General features: G+C 42.7%; 1 protein-coding gene across 1 annotated transcript; it reads left to right on the plus strand.

Moving 5' to 3' along the window:
* Positions 1 to 987: 987 nt before the first annotated feature.
* COLGALT1 (collagen beta(1-O)galactosyltransferase 1) lies at positions 988 to 25,529 on the plus strand. Its single transcript, XM_026713692.2, has 12 exons — positions 988 to 1,236; positions 4,235 to 4,345; positions 6,613 to 6,730; positions 9,080 to 9,214; positions 10,930 to 11,134; positions 13,238 to 13,357; positions 16,249 to 16,325; positions 17,541 to 17,647; positions 18,517 to 18,649; positions 20,319 to 20,446; positions 21,381 to 21,587; positions 23,214 to 25,529. Exons 1-12 carry the CDS (start codon positions 1,016 to 1,018, stop codon positions 23,479 to 23,481), a joined length of 1,830 nt encoding a protein of 609 aa, XP_026569477.1. The 5' UTR covers positions 988 to 1,015; the 3' UTR covers positions 23,482 to 25,529.

The raw sequence follows: 25,529 nt of genomic DNA on the forward strand, positions 1-25,529 counted from the left end.
ATCAAGGTGGGTAGCTATAGAAATTGAATAAATAAATACATTTCCAGCCAAAGGGGTTGATGACGATGAAAAAAATCCCATTTGCTTCCTGAAATGTAGTTTTCACCAGAGAAGACAGTATTGAACCTGATGCTGAATCAGATCAGGCGGATTCAGAGATATCCAGATTGAAGTGGCACTCCTCTGAAAGGGATCAACTTTCAATCTGAATTCTTCTGAAGCTCCCTATATGTTCTGATTTGAGAAGGACCTAGAAACAGACTTTACAAGATGTTTTAAGCCATGCTTTATTTTAGTAATAGCTTCTAGAATTTCTAGCGACCTGTTTTGAACACAATGTCAGGATTCATCATGAAGGCAAAATTAGGGGCTCATGAACTTTCTTTATGAGAAGAAGTTTGAACATTTGGAACACTCAAGCTCAGAAAACAAGTGACTGTGGGAAAAACATTGCCAAGTGTGCAAAACTTTGTACGGCATAGAGAAAAAAAATGTGGACAGTAAGAAAACTGAAATTTCTCTCCATCTCTCTAAACACTAAGGTCACAGCCATCCAGTAGAAGCTGATTGAAAGGAGATTTTGAACTGAAGAACTTCACATAATACGTGACTAAAAAATGGAATTCACAAAACCAAGACATGCTGAAAGCCACTAACTTGAGTGGTTTTAAAGGGGACCTCTTTTAAAACTCATACAAGGCAGGTCCATCACGGGAAAATTAGTCTCGAGACTTCTTTCCTTCCCGCCAGCGTGGCTTTTGCAGCCAAAAAAGCCTCAAAAAAAAGTTTGCCCGGTTGACTTTGAGGAAAGGAGCCAAAAAAGAGAGGAGAAAGCTAGAGAACGGCTTCGGGGCGAACAAAACTCCTCCTCAAAGGAACAGCCCACCGCCCTCTGCAAAGCCTTTCCTTCCACGTTTCTGTCGGAGGGCAGGATTGGGAGGAGTTTCTCCTCTGCCCCTTTAAGGCCGTGTTTCCTGTCGAGAGGGTAGGCGAGGAAGCGGCGGCTGCGGAGGCTATGAAGCCCAGGTGGCTCTGCTTCTGTCTCCTGGCGCTGGCGACATGGAGCGCCCGCAGGTCTGGCGCTTACTTCCCGGAGGAGCGCTGGGTGCCCGAATCCCCGATACGGCCTCCGCGGGTCCTGCTGGCCCTGCTCGCCCGCAACGCGGCTCACTCGCTGCCGGCGACGCTGGGCTGCCTGGAGAGGCTCCGCTATCCCAAGGACCGCATCGCGCTCTGGTGAGTGGCTGGCGGGCAGACCCTGCGCTTCTCGCTCGCCCAATGCCTCGGCGCCAGAAGGCTGCACTTTGGTGGGGGAAGAAGGAAGCGGGTGGGTGGGGATGGCGGCTTCCACCCGAGCCTGGAATTTTCCCGAGGTTGCCGATGACGTTACCTTTCACGTGTAGCCTTTTCAGCTCTCTCTCTTCCCTTGGATCGCGGCGATCCACTTGGGGGCCAGAAAGATTTGCTGGCTGGCAAGATCCTAGCACTAGTTTAACATTAGTAGATCCTTTTTTAACATCAGTAGAGTTGCCTTTTTGAAGCCGGCCTCTATCAGGAAGGCATGTCCAAGGTATAACAGAATAACAGAGTTGGAAGGGACCTTGTAGATCATCTAGTCCAGGGTTCTCCAACCTTTTGGACCTCAAGGACCACCAAACTCATAATTTTAAATCCCAGGGACCACTAACCGGTTCTGTGGGCTTGGCCCAATTTGTGGGTGTGGCTTGAGCATGGCTTGTATGTAAATATTATAAATATTTATGTAAATATTGAATTTTTTTTTATTAAAAACAACTTTTACCCCAAATCAGGCAAAGCAAGCAGATTGAGTTGCTCATAGAATCACAGATTCATTCAGAGATCTATCTATCTGCCATTGGCTAGCTCAGTCTGTCACATAAAATTTGCTTGCAAAGTAACTCACAACACACCATGTATGTAAATATTGATTTTTTTTTTATAAAAAAAGAGCAACTTTTACCCCAAATCAGGCAAAGCAGGCAGATTGAGTTGCTCACAAAATCATTCAGTGATCTATCTATCTGCCATCGGCTAGCTCAGTCTCTCAAATTTGCTTGCCTCTGCACTGAATAATAGAACCTTCAGTCCTAAAGGAGGTTGGGCTGTGCTTAAAAGCAGAGCCCAAGATCTAAAGACTAGCTAGAAAGCAAGAAATCCAACCATTTCCTGCTTCCTAGCTAATCTAAATCTCCAAGCACAGCAGAACAGATAATGATCGGGAAAAGAGAAAATAGCAATTTAGTGGGCAAGTTTGATGGGTAAGGAGTGAGTGGGCGGGGAGGGTTCCCGTGGGCCATGTGGGCTGCACAGCCTTGTGTTTCTGCACAGCCTGGATTAATTGCTTTGGGGGGTTGCTCTGCGGGTGAGATTTCTCTGCGGCCTATCAAAATTTTCTCAGGGCCCACCAGTGGGCTGCAGCCCGCCGGTTGGCGGCCGCTGATCTAGTCCAACCCCCCCCCCTCCAAGCAGGAGACCCTATATCATTTCTGACAGATGGCAGTCCAGTCTGTTCTTGAAAGCTTCCCGTGATGAATCTCCCATAACTTCTGAAATTGGTTGATTGCTCTCACTGTCAGAAAAATGTCCCCTTATTTCTAGGTTGAATCTCTCCTTGATCAGTTTCCATCCATTATTCCTTGTCTGGTACTAATAAAGGAGAATGTTTGTAGCTCAGGGTAGATGACCTACCACTGATGATGTTTACGTAGTTTGGGTGATAAAACGTCTGCCAGAAAAGAAGGAAGCTCAGAGAGCACCAAGGACCCCGCGTGTCTAAGGTGTGACAGTAAAGATAGATAGAAATGCATTTTCTTCAAAGTTTGTTCAGCCATGGGGTGGTGGCTGATTTGAAAGGCTTAAAAATAAGCCTGCAAGAAAGGCCTAGTTCCCTAAAGAGACTCATCTAGTCTCCAGGAGTAGCTTTAAAGAGTAGCATGAACCTCATTCCTGCCCTTATCGTATCTCCTATCTTTCTGGTCAGACCATGGCTGTCTGTATTTCCTGTACAGGTAGCCTCGATTTACAACAGTTCATTTAGTGACCATTCAAAGTTAACATCATCACTGAGAAAAGTTTCTTCTGACCATTTTTCAGACTTAATGACCGTTGCAGCATCCCTTTGATCATGTGATCAAAATTGGGATGCGTTGCTCATATTTATGATGGTTGCAGTGTCCAGAGGGTGTTGTGGTTAGCCGGCAGCAGGTGCAGATGGCTGAGGAGAGTGACTACTCAGATGAGGGGCCAGGACCCTTAGGGAGTCCTTCAGAGATTGTGGGGGCTGGCAGCAGCGATGAGGTTCCCAAGGAGCCTGTGCCAAGTGCGCATGCGCGCAGGGCTGCTCGCAGGAAAGGACTAGGGAGTAAGGCTGCAAGGTAATGGCCCCTCCTTCAGGAAGATAAAAGCCAGCTGTGAAGCGAACGTTCTTTGCAGGAAGCAAAGACGTTTTGAAACTCAGCCTCATGGACATTACAGAAGCTGAAGTTGGTAATTTGAAGACTTTTGTGTTGTGAAATATTTCTTATCTGTGATTCTTGGCAGTGTCTCACAGTTTTGCCAAGATTTGTGCTTATCAAAGTTAATTCGTTTGCAGCAGCCTTTTAACCGGGATTCGTATAACTCATTAAAAGGTTTCTGTTCTCTTTGATTATTGTTTGTTTTCTTGGAAAAGGGTTTGGGTCAGAACAGGGGGTCTTGTGATCACCTTTTGCGACTTTCTAACAAGCAAAGTCAGTGGGGAAGGCAGATTCACTCAACAACGGTCTTTCTAACTTAATTGCGGCGATTCACTTAACCGTAGCAAGAAAAGTCATAAAGCAGGGCAAAATCTCACTTGACAAATGTTTCACTTAGCAGCATAAATTTTGGGCTTCACTGTGGTTGTAAGTCGAGGATTCTGTACATCTTTTCCTGGGACTGCATGGCTGACCTTTGCAGATGCTACATGATCTCAGAGAAGCGTTGCCAATGGATGCTACAGGCGCTCCCGCCCATATTCCCCAAAGCACATTCTCTTTTTCAAAGCTGAAGTTCGGCATGCCCTCCAAACTACATCCGATGCATAACAGAAACCAGATATTAACTCTGACCCTCATGGAAATTGGGGGAGTGGGGAGAGAGAGAATAAATAAAGGCTTCTCCTTGACAGTTGATATAAGTTGCAAAACTGTTCGGTGCAGGATGGCATTTCCTCTTCCAAAACCTCTTTCCTTAGGGTGGCAACGGATCACAACGTAGACAACACAACTGCAGTGCTTCGGGAATGGCTCACGAACGTTCAGAGCATGTATCACTCAGTGGAGTGGCGGCCCATGGATCATCCCAGGTGAGCTTGGGGGTGGAGGGCACAGGAGATGACCTCTTAAGCAGGCAAGGAAGGCAGAAAGGAAATGGAAGGCGGAGTTCAAAATGGAACTAATTCTGAAGGAGAAACTGAAATAACTGCCAGTGCGTTTAGAGTTTCGATAGCCTCGTTGGAATCGGATAACCTGCAAAAAGAGAAATGGCAACACTGCTTAAATCAGTCCGACTGGGATTAGTAGCTTTATTATTATTATTTATTAATAGTCATAGTACTGAGGGAACCTGTGGACAAGGAAAACAAGATTATAAACCAGAGATTGCTGGTAGCCCTTCCCTTCCAAAAACCATTATGCTGTGGCTATGAATGAACTGAAGAGAGTGGGCAAATCTCATGGGACTATTTGAGAAAGGCTCTTTGCACTGAAGTGCATACATAAATTCAAATGCCAGTAATTCACCACAAAAAGCCATTGTAAAGATACATTAAGTGACTTGTATGTATCCCGGCCATTCCTTTTTGTACACATGCCTGGAATTTGTTTTCTTTTGCTTAATGTATTTTAACGCAAATTTGCCATTGCAAATTGTCCTTAAATTATTCTTTTAATTTCTCAGATTTCAGCAGATGTTGTTACTAGTTTTTTTTTTAAAGTGAATAGGCGGCCATAAGAGCTAAAAGCATAACTTAAAAAAATACACAAAAGTTTTATAAAATTAAATGTACATCTTCCATGTGCATCCATATTCATCAACTGCTTCACTTGCAGGAATTCCGCTTCCTCAATGCCCTTTCATCTGCCAAATGAGATTTGGGTAGTAAGAAGGGACTTTTAAATAGATAGAATAATCTCCCATGTGGTTTCTTGAGGCCTCTGTTCTACTTAATCTGTGACTGGCTCTTCAATCTTTTATTTAGGTGGCCCTTTGGAGTTACAGGTAGTCCTTGACTTACAACCAGTCACTTAATGACTGTTGGAAATTACAATGATCCAGAACAGAGGTCTCCAAACTTGGCAACTTTAAGACTTGTGGGTTTCAACTCTCAGAATTCCTCAGCCAGCAAAGCTGGGAGTTGAAGCCCACAAGTCTTAAAGTTGCCAGGTTCGGGGACCTCTGATCCAGAAGAATGCTTTACTGGCTTTATGAGCTATGGGGTGTAAAATGTCCCCGTCCCCCCCACATACACCCCCTGCAATCACATGACTTCATTAGGATGCTTGGCAGTTGGCTCAACTTTACAATTGTTGCAATGACCTGTGGTTTATGAGATCGTAGTTTGCAATGTGTCTTGCCAGTTTTGGGCCCTTTTTTTTTGCCAGTTTCTGGCAGAAAACCTCCATACCAATTGGGGTCACATGATCACATTCACTTAATGACCATGGATTTACTTGTGACTGCAGTGATTCACTTAGCAACCACCACAAAACAACTGGGTCTAAGTCACGTGAATGCCTTGGCTTATGACCCTAATGACTTAGGAGCAGAAATTTGATCCCAACTGTGATAGTTAGTCAAGAACTAGCTGTAGTTTCCTCTGATGAATTTAGCTTTATTGTTACTGGTTTTGTTTCTCTGATACAGTTTTTTGTGCTTGTTTTGTTGTGGTGGTCTTTGTATTCACCTTTTTAAAAAAAGAGATAAAAGTTTCCACCAACCCTCCCTGAATCCAATGCCTTCCAAATTTATTAGATCACAATTGTATCATTCAGAACATCATGGCCATTAAACTATATGAGGTAGAAAAGGTTTACTGAAGAATTTCTGTAAGTAAAAGACCCAGGAGGAACAAAGGAAAAATAGAAGCTTGGAAAAGGAAGGAGGAGAAAAAACCCCAAATGAATCAGTAATTATATAGCGTTAGAGAAAAGGCAGTGTTGAATTCAGCAAACCAGGAGTGTACATGTCCTGGAACACTGGAATAAGCTATTGTTCATTTGGTACTGCAAATTGTTTAAGACTGAAATCAAACTTGGGGATATTCCAGTAGAGGGATTTTGAAGCCCAATAACTCCTTTTCAAATATTGGTTTTGGGATTTTTTTTCTTCTTCTGGCTTCTTCTGTGCACTTTGTGAATTGGAATAATTCTGAACAGAGGTTAATTTCTGTGATTTTTCACACAAAAACTAGGAACAATATTGAATGAGAAATAGCCCCAGTTTAACATATGAGTCAACTCTGCCTAGAAACACATCAGAACCTATTACTGGTTATGAATCCTACCTTGCACATGTGTCCTGGGGTAGATAATTATTTTTTTATAAAACCCCAAACTTCATTGTTCCTTGCAGGTTCTACTCAGATGAAGAAGGCCCCAAGGACTGGTCCAATTCACGCTATGACTATGTCATGAAGCTCCGGCAAGCAGCTTTGCAGTCTGCCCGAGACATTTGGGCTGACTACATCATGGTAAGGGAAGTTCAGAAAGGAAGCTTAGTGGGAGGACTGAGTGCATTGCTCGGACTGGATTATTGTCTTTCTGGGATCATTAGCACAAGTTGTGTTGTAGTCCTGGGGTTTTTATAATCCTGTATTTGAGCCTCTGCTCAGCTAGGTGATTGCTGAGAGGCTCCAGACTGTCCCTATCTGGCACTGGGACCTGCCCACTTTTAAAATAACGCATAAACTTTACCAGTTCGCTCCATTACGTTATCTGCTTAGATTCTGCCCACTGTTTGTCAAATATTAAGCTCTAAATAAATATGCATCAAGTCAATAAGATTGGGCTTGCATAACTCACTGAGCCACAAAGAATCCTAATTTGGGCTCAGCGTGTAAACCCAGCCCGTGAGTCTGATCTGGGGGGAGAGGGGGGATGTAGCTGTTTCATTTTGTGTAAGGTTCAAATAATATTTCTGGCGCAAGAGTGCATTTTGTTGCTTTTTGCACGTGGACTTTGTCAGAGGCAAAGATTTTTGTCAAGTCCCTCCTAGGTTGGCTTCCCATGATGATGCTTGCCAATTTGCAATTCTCTGCAACACGACTGTATGTGTATGTGTTGCACATACGCATTCACATACTTCTTTGCTTCCAGTTTAAATAGGAGCCCCTTTTATGTGACCCTAGTTAAAGAACCGAAGATATGGCAACTGAGAAAGAGATTTGTTAGGAGTTGGGTACTCAGTCGATTGCATCGTGTATTTCTGGTTAAGTTGTTGGGAAGGAACTAGTAGCCTGCAGTTATTTTGGACTTAGCTCTTAGTAGTTATTTTGGACTTAGCTCTTAGCTCTTAGTAGTTGCAAATAGGGTAGGGGACTATAAGAATTATCATCCAAAATAGTCGAAGGACACTAGTTTTCCTAACCAATTTTAGATCTTGGCTCTGGAGAGGACTACATATATTTGCTTGGAACGCAGTGGATATTTTTGAAACCAGTCTTCTATTTTGTATTATATTTTACCTGTTTTCTTTAACTGGCTGGAAAGCCAAATTCATCCAGGTGAGTTGCTCAGGTATCACCAGGATGTTCTTTGTTTTTGTTTTTTTTTGCCATGCAGAAAAAGAAAGTGAGTGAAGGAGTTAGAAAATGCTTGAGGGTGGAAGACAGGAATGAAATTAAAAAACTGTTATCTGTTTTTCATGTGTTCATAGTGCTTTTTACAACTTCATTCCTTTTGCCCATTTGATGCTTTCCGAAATACCGTCAAATCCATCCAAAAGAAAACTTATCAGATGTAGAATATGACAAGTGCATGTACTGCGCGGTATTAACTTTCACAATATACAGAATTTAATATCACTCAGGGCTGAAGGCTGATTGTTTTTCCTTTGGTTTGAATATTATCTTCTGAAGCTGGCTGGGTCTGACACTTCATGGTCTGTGAATGCAGTTGAAGTTCCTCAGCTCGTCCATTGTGTGTTCTCCCCGCCCCACTCCTCCCACCTTCCATTCCTTTTCTGTGTTGTCTTTCCCAACAAGAGCAGCTGCCCTGAAATTTCAGAGTATAGGGGGGAGCCAGTAGAACAGCTGGCCTTGATGGGGCCTGCTTCTTGGCTGGTCATGACTGATACTTCCGTTCTGGAATGAAGACTTGGTCTCCAGCCCAGAATTGTTGGCAGTGGATAACTTGTATACATGGATCTTTCTCACTGAGGCTAAATACAGAGTATGTTCTCTCTGCCAATGCATGAACAGCAGTAGTACCTACAGTAATTGTATCTGGATCTGCTGGCAGGTTTCTTTGAGGTTCTTTTTGTGTAGAATTCACACTGGCAGGTTTATTTGGACAGAACTCCCATTGTGCACATTGCCACTGAGCTTCTGGAAGCAGGCCCAGGGCTCTGGTTACATCGCATCATCCTTGAATGATTTTTCATTGTCTGAGATTTATGAACAGGCTGTGCAGGGTATCCCCCTACAATTGAACTGCAACATAAACATGTATTTCTGTTACTCCACATTTGAAGAGAGAGATTCTTCTGTGCATTTGTAACCCTTTTCTTTCCATACCGGTTAATGCCTATGCATCAGGTAGCTTGGTCTGAGACTAGTCCACAGGAATTTAACGGTAGTAGTAATAGCAGTAGTATCTTTATTATGGTTCAAGACCAGTTCGGCATGTGTTTTAACACATGGTGGCTGAGGATGGAGTTCACCTGGATCTCTCTGCTCTTAGACCAATATCTTAATCACTCGATCTGTATTTGATCCGTTAAGATTGCATACTGACCAGTCATTAAAGAAACTTTTAATCGTCAGTAGGAATGGCTGATGTAGAATTCACTTTGCTTTCTTTTTTAATGCTCCATTATGCAGTTTGTGGATGCAGACAATCTATTAACAAACCCCGACACTCTGGGCCTTTTGATAGCCGAGAACAAGACTATTGTGGCACCAATGCTGGACTCACGAGCAGCCTATTCAAACTTCTGGTGTGGGATGACTTCACAGGTATGCAGATTCAGAAGCTGTGGCCGAATTCTAGGCCTTTTTCCCTGGCAGCTGAGGCCACAGCCAATGATGGCAGTGTAGACCTAATCAGGCCCTGGTCATGGCAGGAGGAGTCCTGCTCCCACCTCAGCCAGATTGAGTTCTCCTTTTTTCCAATGAAATACAAGGTCAAGCCAATGTCCTCTGATTAGAGTTTGCCTCCAGTTACCCATTTGGACTCACCTGTGGCTTCCATGACCACCAGGGATTCCTCAGGATGACCCTTGGATAGAAACACAAGAGAAGTTTTGCTGGGTCCTCTTAATCCAGTATTTTGTTTCTCCTAGTGGCTAGTCAAATACCTCTGAGCTATTCCAAGCCAGACATGGAGTCACAGCATTATTTTGCTGCAGTTCCCCCACACATGGTGTATGAATGCATGCTGCCCCCAGTCTGGAGATAACAGTGAATTTTCAAGATTAATTCTCCTTGATAGATCTATCATCCACGAATGTCCGACTCCACCAGTTCCAGTAAGTCTTAAGGCAGGGGTCTTCAAACTTGATAACTTTAAGATTGTGGACTTCAACTCCCAGAATTCTTCCTCCAGTCATGTTAGCTCAGGAATTCTGTGAATTGAAGTACACAAGTTTTAAACTTGCCATGTTTGAAGGCTCTTTATCAGGGCTCCAACAAATCCCCCTCATTCAAAGCAAAAGTCTCTAGCCGCATCTTAGAAAAAGTAAATTGATTTATTAGAAATTGCCATGTTGGTGCGTGGCTGGATCAGCTGGTATTAAATCATATCATACATTTCCCCCTTGACCCTGGTCTTTCCCCCACCCCCTGGATGTGACTTCTCCGATAGAACACATCAATCTCCAAGAGTCATCCATCATGCTCTCCAATAACCTTCTTATGCTCTGACAACTTTGGGCTGCTGAGTTGATATCTAGGCATTTCAAGAATGCCTCGTTTTCCCCCACTCCCTTTTTTGGGCAGTTAAATAGACCAAAGGAGTATCTTTTTAGTTGACAACACTTGTCCTAAGAACTCCACTGCTACTCAAGAGAATAACAGCCCATCTAACAGGGAGCATGTTAGGAAGCAGAATTGGCAACAGGCCCTAACAGCCCTAACCTGTTCTGAACCGTCCATGTCAGCTACAAGCATGTAAAACCACTAAACAAGGGTAATTTCTCATACTACGGCTCCTTGCAGGATTGATTGTGGTGCCTCATTGCAAAGTCAATTGCAGATAATTGGTACCAGATAAACCCCACCATCCTTGCTCACATAAACCTCAGTGATGCCTCAAGGTCAGTAGGCCATTCCAGAATGAAATCAGGAATCACAGCAGATTCTCCTTTTCCTGATACAGTCCTGGGTGGTGAGATGCTTAGAAATGATAGCTAACCAGATGGTCTTTGAGGATTGTCATCCCCTAGCTCAGGGGTTCTGGGAGTTGAAGTCCACAAGTCTTAAAGTTGCCAAGTTTGGGGACCTCTGCCCTAGCCTCACTTGGCCTGTTGATTCTGCCTCTGCTGGCAGATGTGCTAGATTACGTATTCTTAAGATTATAGTGTTAAAATATTATTTATTTACATTTATGACGAGGCTTTGCATTTCATTTCCAGTTGCCACTGTTACAAGAGTTGTTAAGTTGTCCTAGGCTAGGATCCCCATATGTGTCTCTTTGCAGCAAAGCTCACCTGGAATTCTCCTTCTTCTCTTAGGGCTATTATAAGCGCACCCCTGCTTACATCCCCATCCGGAAGCGGGATCGCCGTGGTTGCTTTGCTGTACCCATGGTGCACTCTACCTTCCTCATCAACCTACAGAAAGAGGCCTCGCAAAACCTCGTTTTCTACCCTCCCCACCCAGATTACACCTGGGCTTTTGATGATATCATTGTCTTTGCCTTTGCCTGCAGAGAGGCAGGTGAGCAAAATGCTGCCTTTCCTTGGTCAAGAGGACATCATTGTCCCTGTTGGTCAATCTACTGAACAAGCGTCTCCCCTTTTTCAGGAACTAAGCCAGAGACATTGTTAGGACAACAAACAATGATTTGGGAGGGCTGCCTTACAGAGCTTTTTGCGTGTGATTGTCAGCCTATCCCAAGCTGAATTGGCTTCTCAGCCTCAATCCTGTTCCATTTCCAACTGGTCAGTCTTCCCCGATTCTCTTGGGGGTGTTTTTAGAACTCTCAACCTCCTCCAGCTTGGGGAAGGCTGTCATAGGAGAGATGGTTCAGCAGTTTTGGGTTATTCTCTCCCACTTGTAAACAGTAGGATTCTGGCAAGCGATGGCTTTAATTTGTCTTGCTTTGGAATCTAAAACCTTGCAGATCTCCTTCTAAGACAAGGGTGTCAAATTCAATTTCATTGAGGGCTGCATCAGGATTGTGTTTGACCTTGGTGGGAGGCGTGGCCAGGGTAGGCATGACCAGCATGATGTCACTTGTGTTGGGGGGAAGCCTGTGATGGCCTGATCGCTCTGCCAATAAAAACAGGCTCCTGAGCTCCGTTTTTGGCTGGGACAGCCTCCTTCAACCCTCCGCCAGTGAAAATGGCGCTGGGGCGGGCACAAACGGCCCTCATGACCTCCATTTTCATTGCAGAGGCACTGCGGGCCAGTCCTTTGCTATTTCCAGGATGGCCCAGCGGGCCAGATCTAAGCACCCCGTAGGCCGTCTCTGTCTCCCAGGCCTTGAGTTTGACACCCCTGCTCTAAGAGAAAAGAAGTGCAGTCACCAAACACACTTTTGTTTTTCTCAGTTACCCTTTTGCCTTTAGCTGGATAGTAATAGTAAAGAATGGTTAGTAAATAACAGCATGGTTAAACTTAAATCTGCTGCCTGACTCAGTTCAGCTGAGGACAGCCTCTAAAAAATATCTATCAATCCAAGCTGATTGGGAATCTGCAAATGCAATTTTAAAAAAAATCTTAAAGACTATATAATCTTCACACCTTGGTGCCAGTGGGGTTCTCTCTCCACCATGCTAAAGGTCCCCAAACAAACAGGTTTTCAAGTTGGTTTTCTTCCCTTAGTGCTCTTGCATGATGACCTCCTGCAAAGTGGGGCCTTATGTCCAGCTGTGATGACCCAGAGTATCTCAGAAATATAACAAAATCCAAAACGTAACTAAAAGTACTTTAATGCCGTCAACTTGGCTTCACTGTTTAATTGTTCACAGTGGAGGAGTCAGAATAACATTTCAAAGGCAAAAAACACAGTTCACATTCAAAGAGCCGAAGCAAAAACCAAAAACAAACCACATTGAATAAAGTTCCTCGACAGACCAGGATAGATAATTGCCAGCTTCAGGGAGATAACCAGAGACAGTCCGTTGGAAGAACACCAACCAAGATAAACCTTCTTTAGAAATAAAACACTAATTGTCTCCAGTGTCTGTTAGCACAGCAGATCCAAACTCTTATGCAGACCTCACACCTGCAAACCATGAAGAGGATCATGGCCCTCTTCTCCCAAGTAGACCACGTTTTACCCTGATCCTCTCCTCCCTGCGTGCCTTAGGATGGATAGGGGATGGGCTTGGGTCCTCCTCTAACTGCTCAGCCAGCCTCTGCCCTTCCCCAGCCTCCTCCACCACCTCTGGAGCCACACTTCCACTCCTTGTTGGCTCTTCCTCAATCAGTCTCCACCAGGGCCATGACACCAGCTTTCAGAGTTTCAATTCTCTAATCAACTATTGTATTTCCCCAAAAATAAGACCTAACCTGAAAATAAGCCCTAATGCATCTTTTGGAGCAAAAATTAATATAAAACCCGGTCTTATTTTCGGGAAAATATGGTAGCTTCTGTGTTTGGGTTTAAATGGCTAGCCACCTAAATCCGAGTGAGGGTTTTTGTGTTTATGTGTGTGTGGTGGAATAATTTTAAATCATTTGCCTGAGTTTATTAAATAGAGGTGAAGCCTGATGTTGATCAGTCCTGCCAAGGGAAAGGACATAGGGATTTTGTATTGCCTCATGTCATCTGTTTTTGTGCATTCACTCTTCCACCCTTCCCAATTTGTTCAGAAGTTCAGATGTACGTGTGCAACAAAGAAGAATATGGCTTTCTCCCAGTGCCTCTACGATCTCACGGCACCCTGCGTGACGAAATTGAGAGCTTCATGCATGTGCAGCTGGAGGTCATGGGTGAGTGTGCTGTATAATAGTAATTTAGCTAAAGGGGAAAATTGCAGTTCAGGAAATCAGTTGCTTGATGACGCATCACCTTTCCACAACACAAAGTTAGTTAGGAAGCTTTCATCTGGAGAAGAGCAAGATAGCCAGCCACCCTACTGTGATATCACCACTGGGTTCTTCTAGAACTAGGGCTAGGGAACAATGACTCTTTTATGACTTGTGGACTTCAACTCCCAGAATTCTCGAGCCAGTATGGACCACAAGTCATAAAGGGGCCATAGTTCCCCACCTCTGTTCTAGAAAATGCCACGGGGCTGAGATCAGGGAATAAGAATCTGGCATCGGTATAGTTCGGGTTTGTTGTTATTAAAGCTGAGTTGTTCATTTGTGCTTATATGGCTGATAAGATTTTCATTTTTCCTGTTTTGTACAATTCTACTCCTGCTTATCAGTGGAATGATGCAATGGGTTAGATAAGGGCTTGGCAAACTTTTTCTGTAAAGGGCCAATTCCGTCCCTCCTCCACCTCCAGTTGGCAGATCTACAGGCCAGGGAACATGGCAGCCATTGGACAGTCTTGGATCTATCTTAGGAATGTCCTCTATTGCCAGGGAGGCCTCTGAGGCAACCCACCATCTTGTCTGTCTGAAGGAGTTGGTTGAATTCTCCTTGTGGGGATGTCTCACAGTCATTCTTTGTATGTCCTTGGCTCCACAACGATCCTTTTATAAAATTCAACTGCCCTTAAAGAGGAATTTGCCACCACTTGAGAAAATACAAGTCACTGTGGAAGAAGAGCTAGCTCAAAGGACAACCACCTTTCATTTATAACTTGTTTGTTTTGTGAACTGAAAGGGTGCTTCAGCATGCCAAATATCCCCCCCCCCCCCGCCTTTGTCTGTTTATATTGAATTCACAAATGGTTACCCTATGGAGTGAGATGCTCAGTAGATAGGGAGTCTCTTCAAAGGATGTTTTCTAAGATATGCTTAGTGAGGCTGCACAGAAGCTTTCAAAGCCTTTCTGCACATGAAACCTGGAAGGTCATCAGGGAGAAAAAAATTAAGCTCTGGGACGTTGGGATTTTTTTCAAAGACAAGGAAAACAAAGATATAAATGGACAGTCCCCTATTTGTTTATTTCGAGCATTTCTGTAGTTGAATAGACTTCATTGTACAATCAGTGGAGGTTACTTTTAATGTTCCAGTGTCTCTGTATGTAAATCTGTAGGGGTTTCTTTTATTATTGTGCTTATAAATAAACTGCAATATAGATAGTCCTTGATTTTATAACCATGATTGAGTCTGAAATTAGAGGGGAAGTCATTCTGGACATTAAATGGACCATCATGAGACCGAACCAATTTTACGACCTTTTTTTTTTTGGTGGCGATCATTAAGTGAATGTAATGGGCGGAAAGTAAATGCTGGGGTCATTAAACAAATCCATTGTCCATAATAGGTGTGTTTTCCAGAAACCAGAAATAAATGCCAGTTTCTGGCAAAAACTGGTAAATACCAGTCATGTGACTGCAGGATAAGGCAAAAGGGCCATCAATGCAGGCCAGTTACCAGGTGTCCAAAATGTGATCATGGGATCCCAGGAAGGGTAGCCAATGGAATTTTGAATCCAGGTCATAAATAATCCTGGGAAGGTCTGTTGTAACTTCTAATGTTCACTAGGTGACCAGATATGAGTGGGGGACTGCCTGTATTAATTCTAGATGGAATAACTTAGCATGCAGTGAATGAATAGCATATATTCAAATCCTTTTATTTGAAAAGAATTGGTTTTCTTAAGGCATCTTGATAGTTTTGTCCATACATCTCCACAAAGGGATGGTGTTCAATTTTATTATTGGATAGATTTTTATTCATGCAGGTGTCAATAAAACTATAACTTCACATGGTAGGGAGGGACTGAACAGGGAGATATAGGGGAAAAAAACCATAGCGGGTGCTAACAGTTTGAATCAAGGAAGATGAGGAAGAGAAAATTGTGTGATGTACATTATGAAAGTCTGTGCTAAAGGAGCATGTTTGGAAATGGGAGACCTCCAGTGTGAGGAAAGCATTTTGTGAAAAAATATTGGATAATGAATGACCTTTGAGGACAAATTCTCTATCCGGTTTGAGGTTTCCCTCTTTATGAAAGGAGATTGAAGCCTTTTTGGTGATGTATATCTTCATATGAAAAAGTAAGCTTTGTCATAGTCCATCAAAGCTTCTAGTCCACATTAAAAGCCTTCCTAAATTGAAGAGGCCTACGTTCAAATTTCTACTCAGTTAGGAATTAAGGCGATATTTTGACTGAGAAATTTTGACTCACTGGAAATTAAGGCGATATTTTGACTGAGAAATTTGGACAGAATGTGGGAGAAAATGAAATACTGGCATAAAGTTGAGTTAAAATAAGAATACATTTGGTTTAAAACCCACTTGTACATACTCTCTTTTGTGTCATTTTGATTAGTCCTAATTAAAAATATTACACAATTACAGGATTTTTAAAAATGTATCAATATAATTATTTTTATGTTTCTTGTATTTTACATTCTATAAAATTTCACTGCTTATTTGTACATAATTTAATTTATTGTATTGTAGGCATTGAAGTTCTGTTTACAGTCTTGGTGTAAACTTGAGCAGAGTAGAGTCTCTAAGCTTCAAGAAGTTAAAAAAATCTTTTTTTTAAAATAGGAAATCCATTTTTTATAATCTCATCTGAATTTGCCTCATGGGCTGTTTGGCTTCATTACTATTCATAGAGAAGGATTTAATTGGTCTTCTTACTTTATGCCTAAAATTGGGACCAAGCATCTGGGAGGAGCTGCTTTTCCTTAAAAACAAATGTCTCCTTGGAAGAGACCATACATCTCACTATATTGACTTTCTCTACAGTTAAGAATCGTCCCGTGGAACTTTCTCGTTACTTGTCTCTGGTTCCCAAAATCCCAGATAAAATGGGATTTGATGAGGTAAGAAATAAAGAATTCAGCTACATTTATAGAAATTATAAATAAATAATTAGGATAGATAAATCAGTAGAACTTAATTTGCTTAACCCTAGCTCCCCAAACCATGCCCAAATATTAAAATTATGTCGTGTGCGCTATTTTATGTTTTTGAGCTTTGTTGCCAGAGCAGAGTGGGGATTTGATTCATGTTTCTTTGCTAGAATTGGCCAATTCAGATATTTTGGAATTTATATAATTAGATCTCAGGTTGATAAATATTTGTGTAAAATGCCTCCAATATAAGTCTGCCATCCTTAGGATGCAGTACAGTTACTCCTGGTTTAGTGATCATCTTGTTTAACTGCTCACAGTAATGATGAACAATATGATCTATCCTTGCCCTTACAACCAAGATCTCTAAAGAATATATAGATAGAATTCTTTATTGGCCAAGTGTGGCCAATAAAGGAATTTGTCTTGGTGCAAATGCTCTCAGTGTACATAAAAGAAAAGATACATTCGTCAAGAGTCAAGAATCATCAGGTACAACACTCAGTGATAGTCATAGAGTACAATAATTGTCATAGGGTACAATAATAGTCATAGAGTACAACAAAAGCAAAACAAAGGAAAGCTAAGTAAGATCATAAGCATAGCTACGGTTTCACTTAGCAACTGCTTTATTTAACGAGTGTTGCTGGTTCTAATTGGGATTGCTAAACTCGGGCTACCTGTACTAAGTAAACAACAACAACAATAGAACTAGAACGGGGAGGATCTCTGCATAAAAGCAACACTTGCAAATAAGCTACTGCATTGGGAAGATTTCTGGATTGGGAAGGAGAAAAGCTGTGACTCTTCAGTGATTATGGCCTCGTAGCATCCCTTACCAGTGCCAGCCAGAGCTGCTGAAAGTTGTAGGAAGCCTATTCCTGCTGATTCCCTCTCATTCAGAGGTCTCATTCTCGTGGCCCGCGGGCCAATTGCGGCCTGCAGGACAATATCCTGTGGCCCCCACCGTGATATGAAAGTATAACATTTGAGGATATTTTTTTAACAACGGTTTTTGTGGAATCCCTTATACGGCCCAGCCTCACCCAGACTCTGCCTCCAGTGGCCCCCAGGTAAATTGAGTTTGAGACCCCTGCTCTAATTATTTCTGAATGGTTAGTTTTGCCCGGGTGTTCTTTGATCTTAGTTCTGTTTACCATGTTGTCATTTTTGTTTCCCCCCCAGGTCTTCATGATTAACCTCAAACGTCGGACAGATCGTCGGGAACGGATGTTGAAAACCCTCTACGAGCAGGAGATTGACTGTAAAATTGTTGATGCTGTGGATGGGAAGTGAGTGCATGAAGCCTCCCTGGAGAACACAAAGCGGCCTTTCCCCACTTTGTCCCCAGAATAGAACAGGGAGCCGAAGTTCAGTCACAGAGCGGTTGAAGTTTCTTAGATCACTGTATGGGAGTAGGCAACCTTTAAGCATGCACCAATTAGAGCTAGTAGCTCAAATCAAGGAGAGAGATTCCCAGCTTTCTTACATTGAAAACCCTATGCTGATTTCCTGGCTTTTGCCTCAATCAGCGGATAGGAAGACCCTCCCCTTCCTTTCTGTGGTGTAGGTGAGCAACTGGTGGCCCCGTGGAAGTTGCTGAGCTACTCTGTTCAGCATTTTAACCGTGGGAAGATGCTTTCCTGGGGTTGCTAGAAGCACTAAGTCAGTGATGGCCTCTGGGCCAAAGATTCCTTTTGGAGAGCCACAGTTCATCAAGAGCAAAAAGTTTGGGGCAGATCCAATTTGATGAACAGCAATGTCTTCTCTTTGTCTGAATTATGAGACTCAGAAGCTTGTTGCTCCAGCCCATGAGCAGATGGTAGTTGGCAAATGATCTTCAGGTGGGGTAAGAGTGCACAAGTTTTTGTGTTATCTTGAATTTTGCACTGAGATTCAGCTACTTGGGTGAAGAATTCTATGCTAGTTGGAAGCTTCTGCTCCTTCTGAAATTGGAGATATGTGGACTTCTCCAGTTTGACACCTTCCAAAATTCCCAGGCTGATCTAGATAAAATTGCTTTCCTGCAAAGCATTACTTTTGTTTCGCCAGCAGGTGTCTGAGGTGGAAATTTAAACTATGTTGGGTTTGCATCCAGTTCTCAGGTTGTGCCTCTCCTGTCAATTACCCATTTTCTCTTTAAAAATTCTCTTTGGTTCAGGGCAATGAATAAGAGCCAAGTAGATGCCATGGGCATCAAGATGTTGCCAGGTTACAAGGACCCATACCACGGACGTCCACTCACAAAGGGAGAATTGGGTTGCTTCCTCAGCCACTATAACATTTGGAAAGAGGTAAACAATGTTTATGTTGCAAAGTAAAAGCCAGAAACCATTATCCTTTTTTTTTTTAAAAAAAAGATGGATTTGGTATGTTGTGTATTTGCAAACAGACACACACACACACACACACACACACACACACACACATGCAGTGAGAGCTATGAGGCCTAGGGATAGCTCTATATCCAATTCCCCCCAAATCTCCCTTGTTTATTTAAAAAACTGTCTGTGACTTGATGCTTAAGCCTGCCACTATATAGCAATGCTTGCTGAGTACTTAAAAAGAAACTTTAGAATGAGTGTCTTGTGCAGGATTCCACCAGACGTTGAGGAATCAGAGCCAGGCTTCGTTCCATTGCCTGGCAAAGCAAAAGAAATTATACAGAATAAATGATGCAAAAACAATTTGCACAATTCAGCCCTTTGTGTTGTGCAGAGAGGATCAGGATTTCAGTGAATGGATTTAATCAGATGAAATATTTATTATACTCATAGACAAGCCTAAAATGGATGAATTTAATTTGAGCTACCGAATATCTTTGATCTCGTATGTTCTAGTTGTCTTCTACATAAGTTGACTATTCAGTGAGCAGAGAGGCAGGGAAGCTAACAGAAGAAGGGGCTGTTGTTTCAGGCTCAGGCTTGTAAGTGCTGAAAAGAACCTTTGCAGATGGTGTCCTCTCACTGCTGGGGCGTTGGCTCTTTTTGGCAGAAAAGCCAAAGTGTGGTTGGGATTTCTCGCCGTCTGCCAAAATAGCAAGAAGAATACATGAAGACTCAGGAACTAATTCACTGGATCTGAATCTTAACGCATCTCTTGGTTTGGGCTGCCATCTATTGGCCAGCTCAAGTTATTCCATCAGTGACAAATAGAAGTCCCCATGTTTTTAACTGCAAGATGCATGAATGTAGTGAGCGAGGGTACCCTAATCTTCCCTATTCTGACTGTCCCCCAATTTCCATACTATACAGCTCAACCAGTGTGTGATTTTTCAGCTTATCTATTTATAATAAATAAGCTACCTAGAGGCCCCTTGTAGGGGAGATGGGCAGCATAATAAATCAATCAACCAATCAATAAAATAACATTAGTTGGTATGCTGCCTTGTAACTAGCTAGCAGCAGTAGGGATTATGAGAAATGCAATTTTGCCTACCTGGAGGGTACTTGATTACGGAACCCTGATAGATTGATTGATTGATTGATTTAATTAATATGCTGCTCTTCTCACTACCCAAAATGTTTCTGGGTAGCTTACAATACAATAATTACGATTACTTTAGTAGTTAAATAAATATTTTAAAACCAAGAGCACAAATAGTGCGACGATGGCATCTTCTCTGTTACTACACCACACCAATCACTTTCAGCATTGAGTGCTGCCCCCCCCATCAGGGCTTCAAGCCAATGGCAGAGCCTGGTTTTAAGGCCCTTTCGACAGTCAAAAAAGCTCTTCTCCTGAACTGAAATTTCTTGACAGACAGGGTCTGCAGAAGACCCTTTGTGTCAGAACGAGGTGGGCCGAGCCCATTTATTGAACTGAATTGGGAAATAAGAACAAGAACAAAACAAAACAGTTAAATGGTTTAAACCTGCTGGGAAAGCCAAGGTGATAATGTTTCTGTTAAATACGTTGAATTCTCAGAAAAAGGAGCTAAGCATCATTCGGTTGCTTTGACAGATTGTTGAGAGAGGCCTGGAGAAGTCGGTGGTGTTTGAGGATGACCTACGCTTTGAGATCTTCTTCAAACGGCGCATGATGAACCTCATGTTTGACTTAGAGGAAGAGGGCCTGGACTGGGATTTAATGTGAGTGCAGAGCATGCTGAGGTTGCTGCTGGCTAGGAAATATTGACCGTAGGGCTCCCTGCCTCCCCACAGAACATTATTTCTTTTTCTCCTTGCTTGTGCAAATATACAAACCCATCTGTTATATCATTGGCGGGATGAATGAGTGAACCGGTGAACTATGGATGCAGGTGGCTGAACTTGAGCATGATTAAAAATAGGCACTTTAAATTGTAAAATCTACAGTACTGGGGACAAAGTAATGCATTTTTCCTAAAAAGGCTTCAGCTGAAATTTGGAAGTAAAGCATAAAATCATTGAGGGCAGTTTCAGTCACACATGGGAACAGCAAGAACCCTAATATGGGGTTGTGTAAATTGAATTTCAGAGCCTCTTTGTAGACTGCAGCCCAAAACATGATTTGGAATTGTAACAAAATTAGGTTATTGACAACCAGTTTTCTCGGCATTTTACTTACAGAGTAGCACCATACGTGATGATTACACTGTCATTACAACAGTCAAATAGCAATAAAAACAATTTAAAAACTATTGTGAAAAATTAACAATAAAGCGTAAGTAAATGCAACAATATTAATGAAAATATGAATGAAACCATATTAATTTCAAACCTAATAACTACTTTAAGGGAAAGGAGAGGCTGGCAATTAAGTTCTAAATAGACTAAATGTCTATGGAGGTTCTGGGTCATCCAAGTTATGGTTGTCCCAAAGGTGCTTTTTCAAGCTTTTTCTTGAAAGAGCACCTTTGGTTCTAAACAGATTGCTCCTTTTCCCTGATGCGTTATTGGGAAATCCTAAAGCCATTGTTGTGCTTATCAACAAGACAGTTTTTAAAAGGAACTTTTCAGTTGTTGGTAACATCTATTATTTTAAAGGCAACAACTTCATGTATGCCTACTCTTCCTGAGTTTTTTGCTCTCTATCTCCCTCTAGCTACATTGGACGGAAGCGCATGCAGGTAGAGCATCCAGAGAAAGCTGTGCCCCACATCCGCAATCTGGTGGAAGCTGACTACTCCTACTGGACCCTGTGTTACGTCATCTCTCTCCAAGGGGCCAAGAAACTGCTGGATGCTGAGCCCCTCTCCAAAATGTTGCCAGTGGATGAGTTTCTTCCAGTCATGTTTAACAAACACCCTGTGTAAGGCTTGCCTTTTTGTCAAAAACAAAACGGGAACTTAATGGACGCTTGCATAAGTTTTGTACTTACAATTGAACTAAAAGATATCCTCCTATGATTTTCATCTAGCACAGGGGCCTGCAACCTTAAACACTTTGGACCCGTTTCCCACAGAAAAGAAAACACCGGGAGCCTCAAAACCTGGGTGGGTGTGGTCAACTCAACATCACTCCCACCCAGTCACATGACACTCCCCACCATGCCTACCCAGGTTTTGTGGCTCCCGGTGTTTTCTGTGGGAAATGGGTCTCTCTCTCTCTCTCTCTCTCTCTCTCTCCCTCCCTCCCTCCCTCTCTCCCCCTCCCTCTCATTTCTGTTTTTTGTGTTTTACTTTCTCAGGCCAGGTGAGGAGTGACTGGGAGAGGAGGGTGACAGGCGTGGCCAGCCAGTGATGGCATCACTCAACAGGGAGCCACAACAGAGGGCCCCAAAAGCCATGGGTTGCTGACACCCGATCTAGTAAGACAGGATGGGCAATGCAATCAGTATTCCTTGCCCTATTTGTGTAGCCCCCTGGAATTCCCTAGGATTATACTGAGATTTAGCAACATAGAAGCCATTGTCATTAGCAGTTTTGGCTCTCTTTAGAAACAGACCAGATGATTTGGTTTGGTCCACTTTGACACTATCACTTCCTACTCTGAGAAACATCAGAGAAAGCTCCTAAATAGATGTGCTCTCCATTCCTGTTAGAAGATGCAGATTCTCCTCATTATCATAAGGAATTTATAGTCCCAAAAGTTGAATTGGTTAGATGGGGGGCAAGGATGGGGCTTGATTAATATGCTGTTTGAGAATGGACACAAGTGGAATATAATAATTATTGATTCATTTATTTTGTGTCTTGACTCCTGGCTACTGCCTGATCAAATCCCTATAGTTCTCTTGGCAAGATTTCAGAAGTGCCATAGCCTCCTTCCCAGGGCTGAGAGCCCAACATTACCCGCTGGTTCTAAGATAGGACTACAACCCATGGTCACCCAGTTTCTATCCTGGTACCTTAAATAGCACACCATATGGGCTCACAGCATTTTATTGGATGGCTCTTAAAATATAAAGTTTTTCTCTCTCTCCTAATGTTTGTCTTTTGGAAAAATCCTGATTTTTCTAGAGCCTAGGTTCCTAATTACTAAGTAATTTCAGAGCAACGTCAAACCAAACTTTCCAGGCACCAAGTAGAGTACTTTAAATATTGGTGAGAAACTCCTAAAGAAGTAAGCGCTATCTGAATCTGTGGATAGGGAGAGACAAATTGAACCTGCATGGTACACATCGATGTTCATCCTCTTCAATTTATGAAATATCTTCCTGGTTTGATATATAGTTAGATAGAAAGGTGATTCATATGTGATAATTCTACCACAAAAACTAGGAGATAGAGGTAATACTGCCCTTGTAATTTGAAATGAATAAGGGCTGTGACTCCTGTCAGCCCCTTTTGTCCCTCCAGCCAAACCCCACTGCCACCCCAAGTATCTTGTTTATTTTGTAGTTTTCTATACTTGTTTCTTAATTCCTGTGTTTTGTAGCAACCCCAAATCCACAGAAAGCACTTTTCTGACCCGGCTTTCATTTCCTATTCAACAGTACTGAATACATGGAGCATTTTGTCAACCGGAATTTGCTGGCCTTCTCAGTGGAGCCCCTGCTGGTTTATCCAACACACTATACAGGGGATGATGGTTACGTCAGCGACACAGAGACTTCCGTGGTGTGGAACAATGAGAATGTCAAAACCGATTGGGACCGGGCCAAGTCCCAGAAAATGAAGGAGCAGCAGGAGTTGAGGAATGAAGCCAGGAATTCAGACGTGCTCCAGTCCTCACTTGACAGGACAGCCCGGGATGAGCTATGACCCTGCGTGGATGCCTGAAGAAGGGGGGCCGGGAGAGAGACAGCGCAAGGGGAAGGTTTTCTCTTCATCTCAGGGTTGATGGGTTGATTCTCTCAGATGTCAACAGTGGGGTGTATCATACCTCCTGGCAGTGCCTATGGAAAGCCTCAGTCCTTTGCCACTTGAGCAGCCTGATACAGAAATGGTGGTGGCTTCTTCTGCTTAGTTCTACCATCTCCTGCTCTCCTGTTCTGTGTGTGAATGTGGGGCAGAGGCAGTCTGGCAGTACTCATTTGAGAAGTTTTATTCTCTAATAATAGGCCTTTTACATGGATTCTGTGTGTTGGGAGAGGGACGTGCTGAACAGATGCAGCTCAGCTTAGCAGGTTTCGATGACATGATGCTCTGTATCAGACAAAACCATTTCACTTGGTTTTAAGGCAGTAAAAAATATTTCGCTTAATTTTATATAAATGTTCTTCCAATGACAGTTTCATATCTCTTTCCAGAAGAATCTTGACCTTCCTCCCCCGATTCCTTGGTTGTATTAAAATCTCAAATAATGGGCTACCAAAAGTCAGACCTTATTAGTCAACCGCAGTATGTTTTATTCAGGTTTTTTTTTCCCCAGAGAAAATGTTACTGTACTTAGGAACATTCAAATATTATGAATCAAATAAGTAAGTGTTTATAAAAGAATGGTAACCAAATCAAATATTTAATATAATTCATGTTGTAAATTTTCTGTGGGGGGGTCTGACTTTTGTTACAGTTTCTTAAAAATTCCCTTCTCAGCCCTATGGGTGGTACTTACCTTCCTCAGTCCTGAGTCTGCTACCTGAGACCTGGGAGTTTGAGAGTTCTATCTTAGCTGTTCCTAGCATTGTACTCTTCTGGACAGAGAGATCTGATGTTGCTCTTGGGATTTGTTGGAGCCCCTCTCCCAGCTTAGGAGTTACAAGTACATCTACCACGACTGGGACCATTTTGGTCTTCCTTTCCATATCCTCTGTACTTCCTCCTTCAGGCCCTGGTACTTCTTCAGCTTCTCCTTCTTCCTGTTGCTGTCACTTGGCACTGCTGCATCAATCACCATCATTGCCTTCTGGCCCTTGTCTCCTACCATGATGTCTGATTGATTGGCTAGTACCTGCCTGTCTGTCTGAATGCGGAAGTCTCAGAGGGTCCAGAATTGATGGAAAGCTCTCTCTCTCTCTCCCTTTCTATGGCAGCTTGGCTGTCCCTTTACCATGTGGGATAAAAGCAAGGTACAATTTTGATGTCCGCACCATGGACTGAGTTTATGCTGATGGTACAGATGCCCCAGAATGTGTAGGAGTGCTTGCTTTACCTAGCAAGCTTGACCCAGATCTTGGTGGTACGGGATGTGCCTCTTCCTATAACTACATTTTGTCACAAGTTTGGTCAGTGTTGTGTGACAGATAACCCACAATGCAGATGATATTACAGCTCGGTGACATCTGAGAGAAATCTCCTCAGACATGGCATTCACATGCAGGTGAGTGCTGCAGTTAACATAACGCTTTTTCCCTCCAGTTTTTCTTGCCTCTGTATTCTGTACATGATTTGTCAAGCCTCTGGCCCCAAATTTCTGAACATCCTACTTACTCATAAGATACGCATGCATGTACTTGCACACATACAAACACACACATTAAGTGCCTCATTGCTTCTTGCTATTTATGTCTGAGGGGAAATTCTTACTCAAACTTATAGCCCTCTATTTATGTCTGAGGGGAAATTCTTACTCAAACTTATAGCCCTCTATTTATGTCTGAGGGGAAATTCTTACTCAAACTTGTAGCCCTTTAGTTCTGTCTCTCTTGGTCCCCTTTGTGGTATGAAGAATTTAATGAAATACCCATCTTTTCCTGCCTCTGTTTTCTGACAGAAATATTCTTTAGCACATATGCTGGTACAGCAATGAGTGATGCATGGGTCTAAAACACATATTTGGAACAGCCTTTGATTACATTTGTTTTGATACTTGTAATTACGTTAATAGAATTGGATGCCACAGACTTTATTAAAAAACAGCTTACGAGTGA

The sequence above is a fragment of the Pseudonaja textilis genome, chromosome 2 (genome assembly GCF_049901715.1).
Source record: "Pseudonaja textilis isolate UNSWEBS1 chromosome 2, rPseTex1.2, whole genome shotgun sequence".
NCBI lineage: Eukaryota > Metazoa > Chordata > Lepidosauria > Squamata > Elapidae > Pseudonaja > Pseudonaja textilis.

Coding starts and splice junctions, on each gene's coding strand:
- COLGALT1 (XM_026713692.2), top strand. CDS start 1,016: ATGAAGCCCAGGTGGCTCTGCTTCTGTCTCCTGGCGCTGGCGACATGG. Junction 11,135..13,237: donor CTTTGCCTGCAGAGAGGCAG/GTGAGCAAAATG, acceptor CAATTTGTTCAG/AAGTTCAGATGTACGTGTGC. Junction 18,650..20,318: donor ACTATAACATTTGGAAAGAG/GTAAACAATGTT, acceptor TTGCTTTGACAG/ATTGTTGAGAGAGGCCTGGA.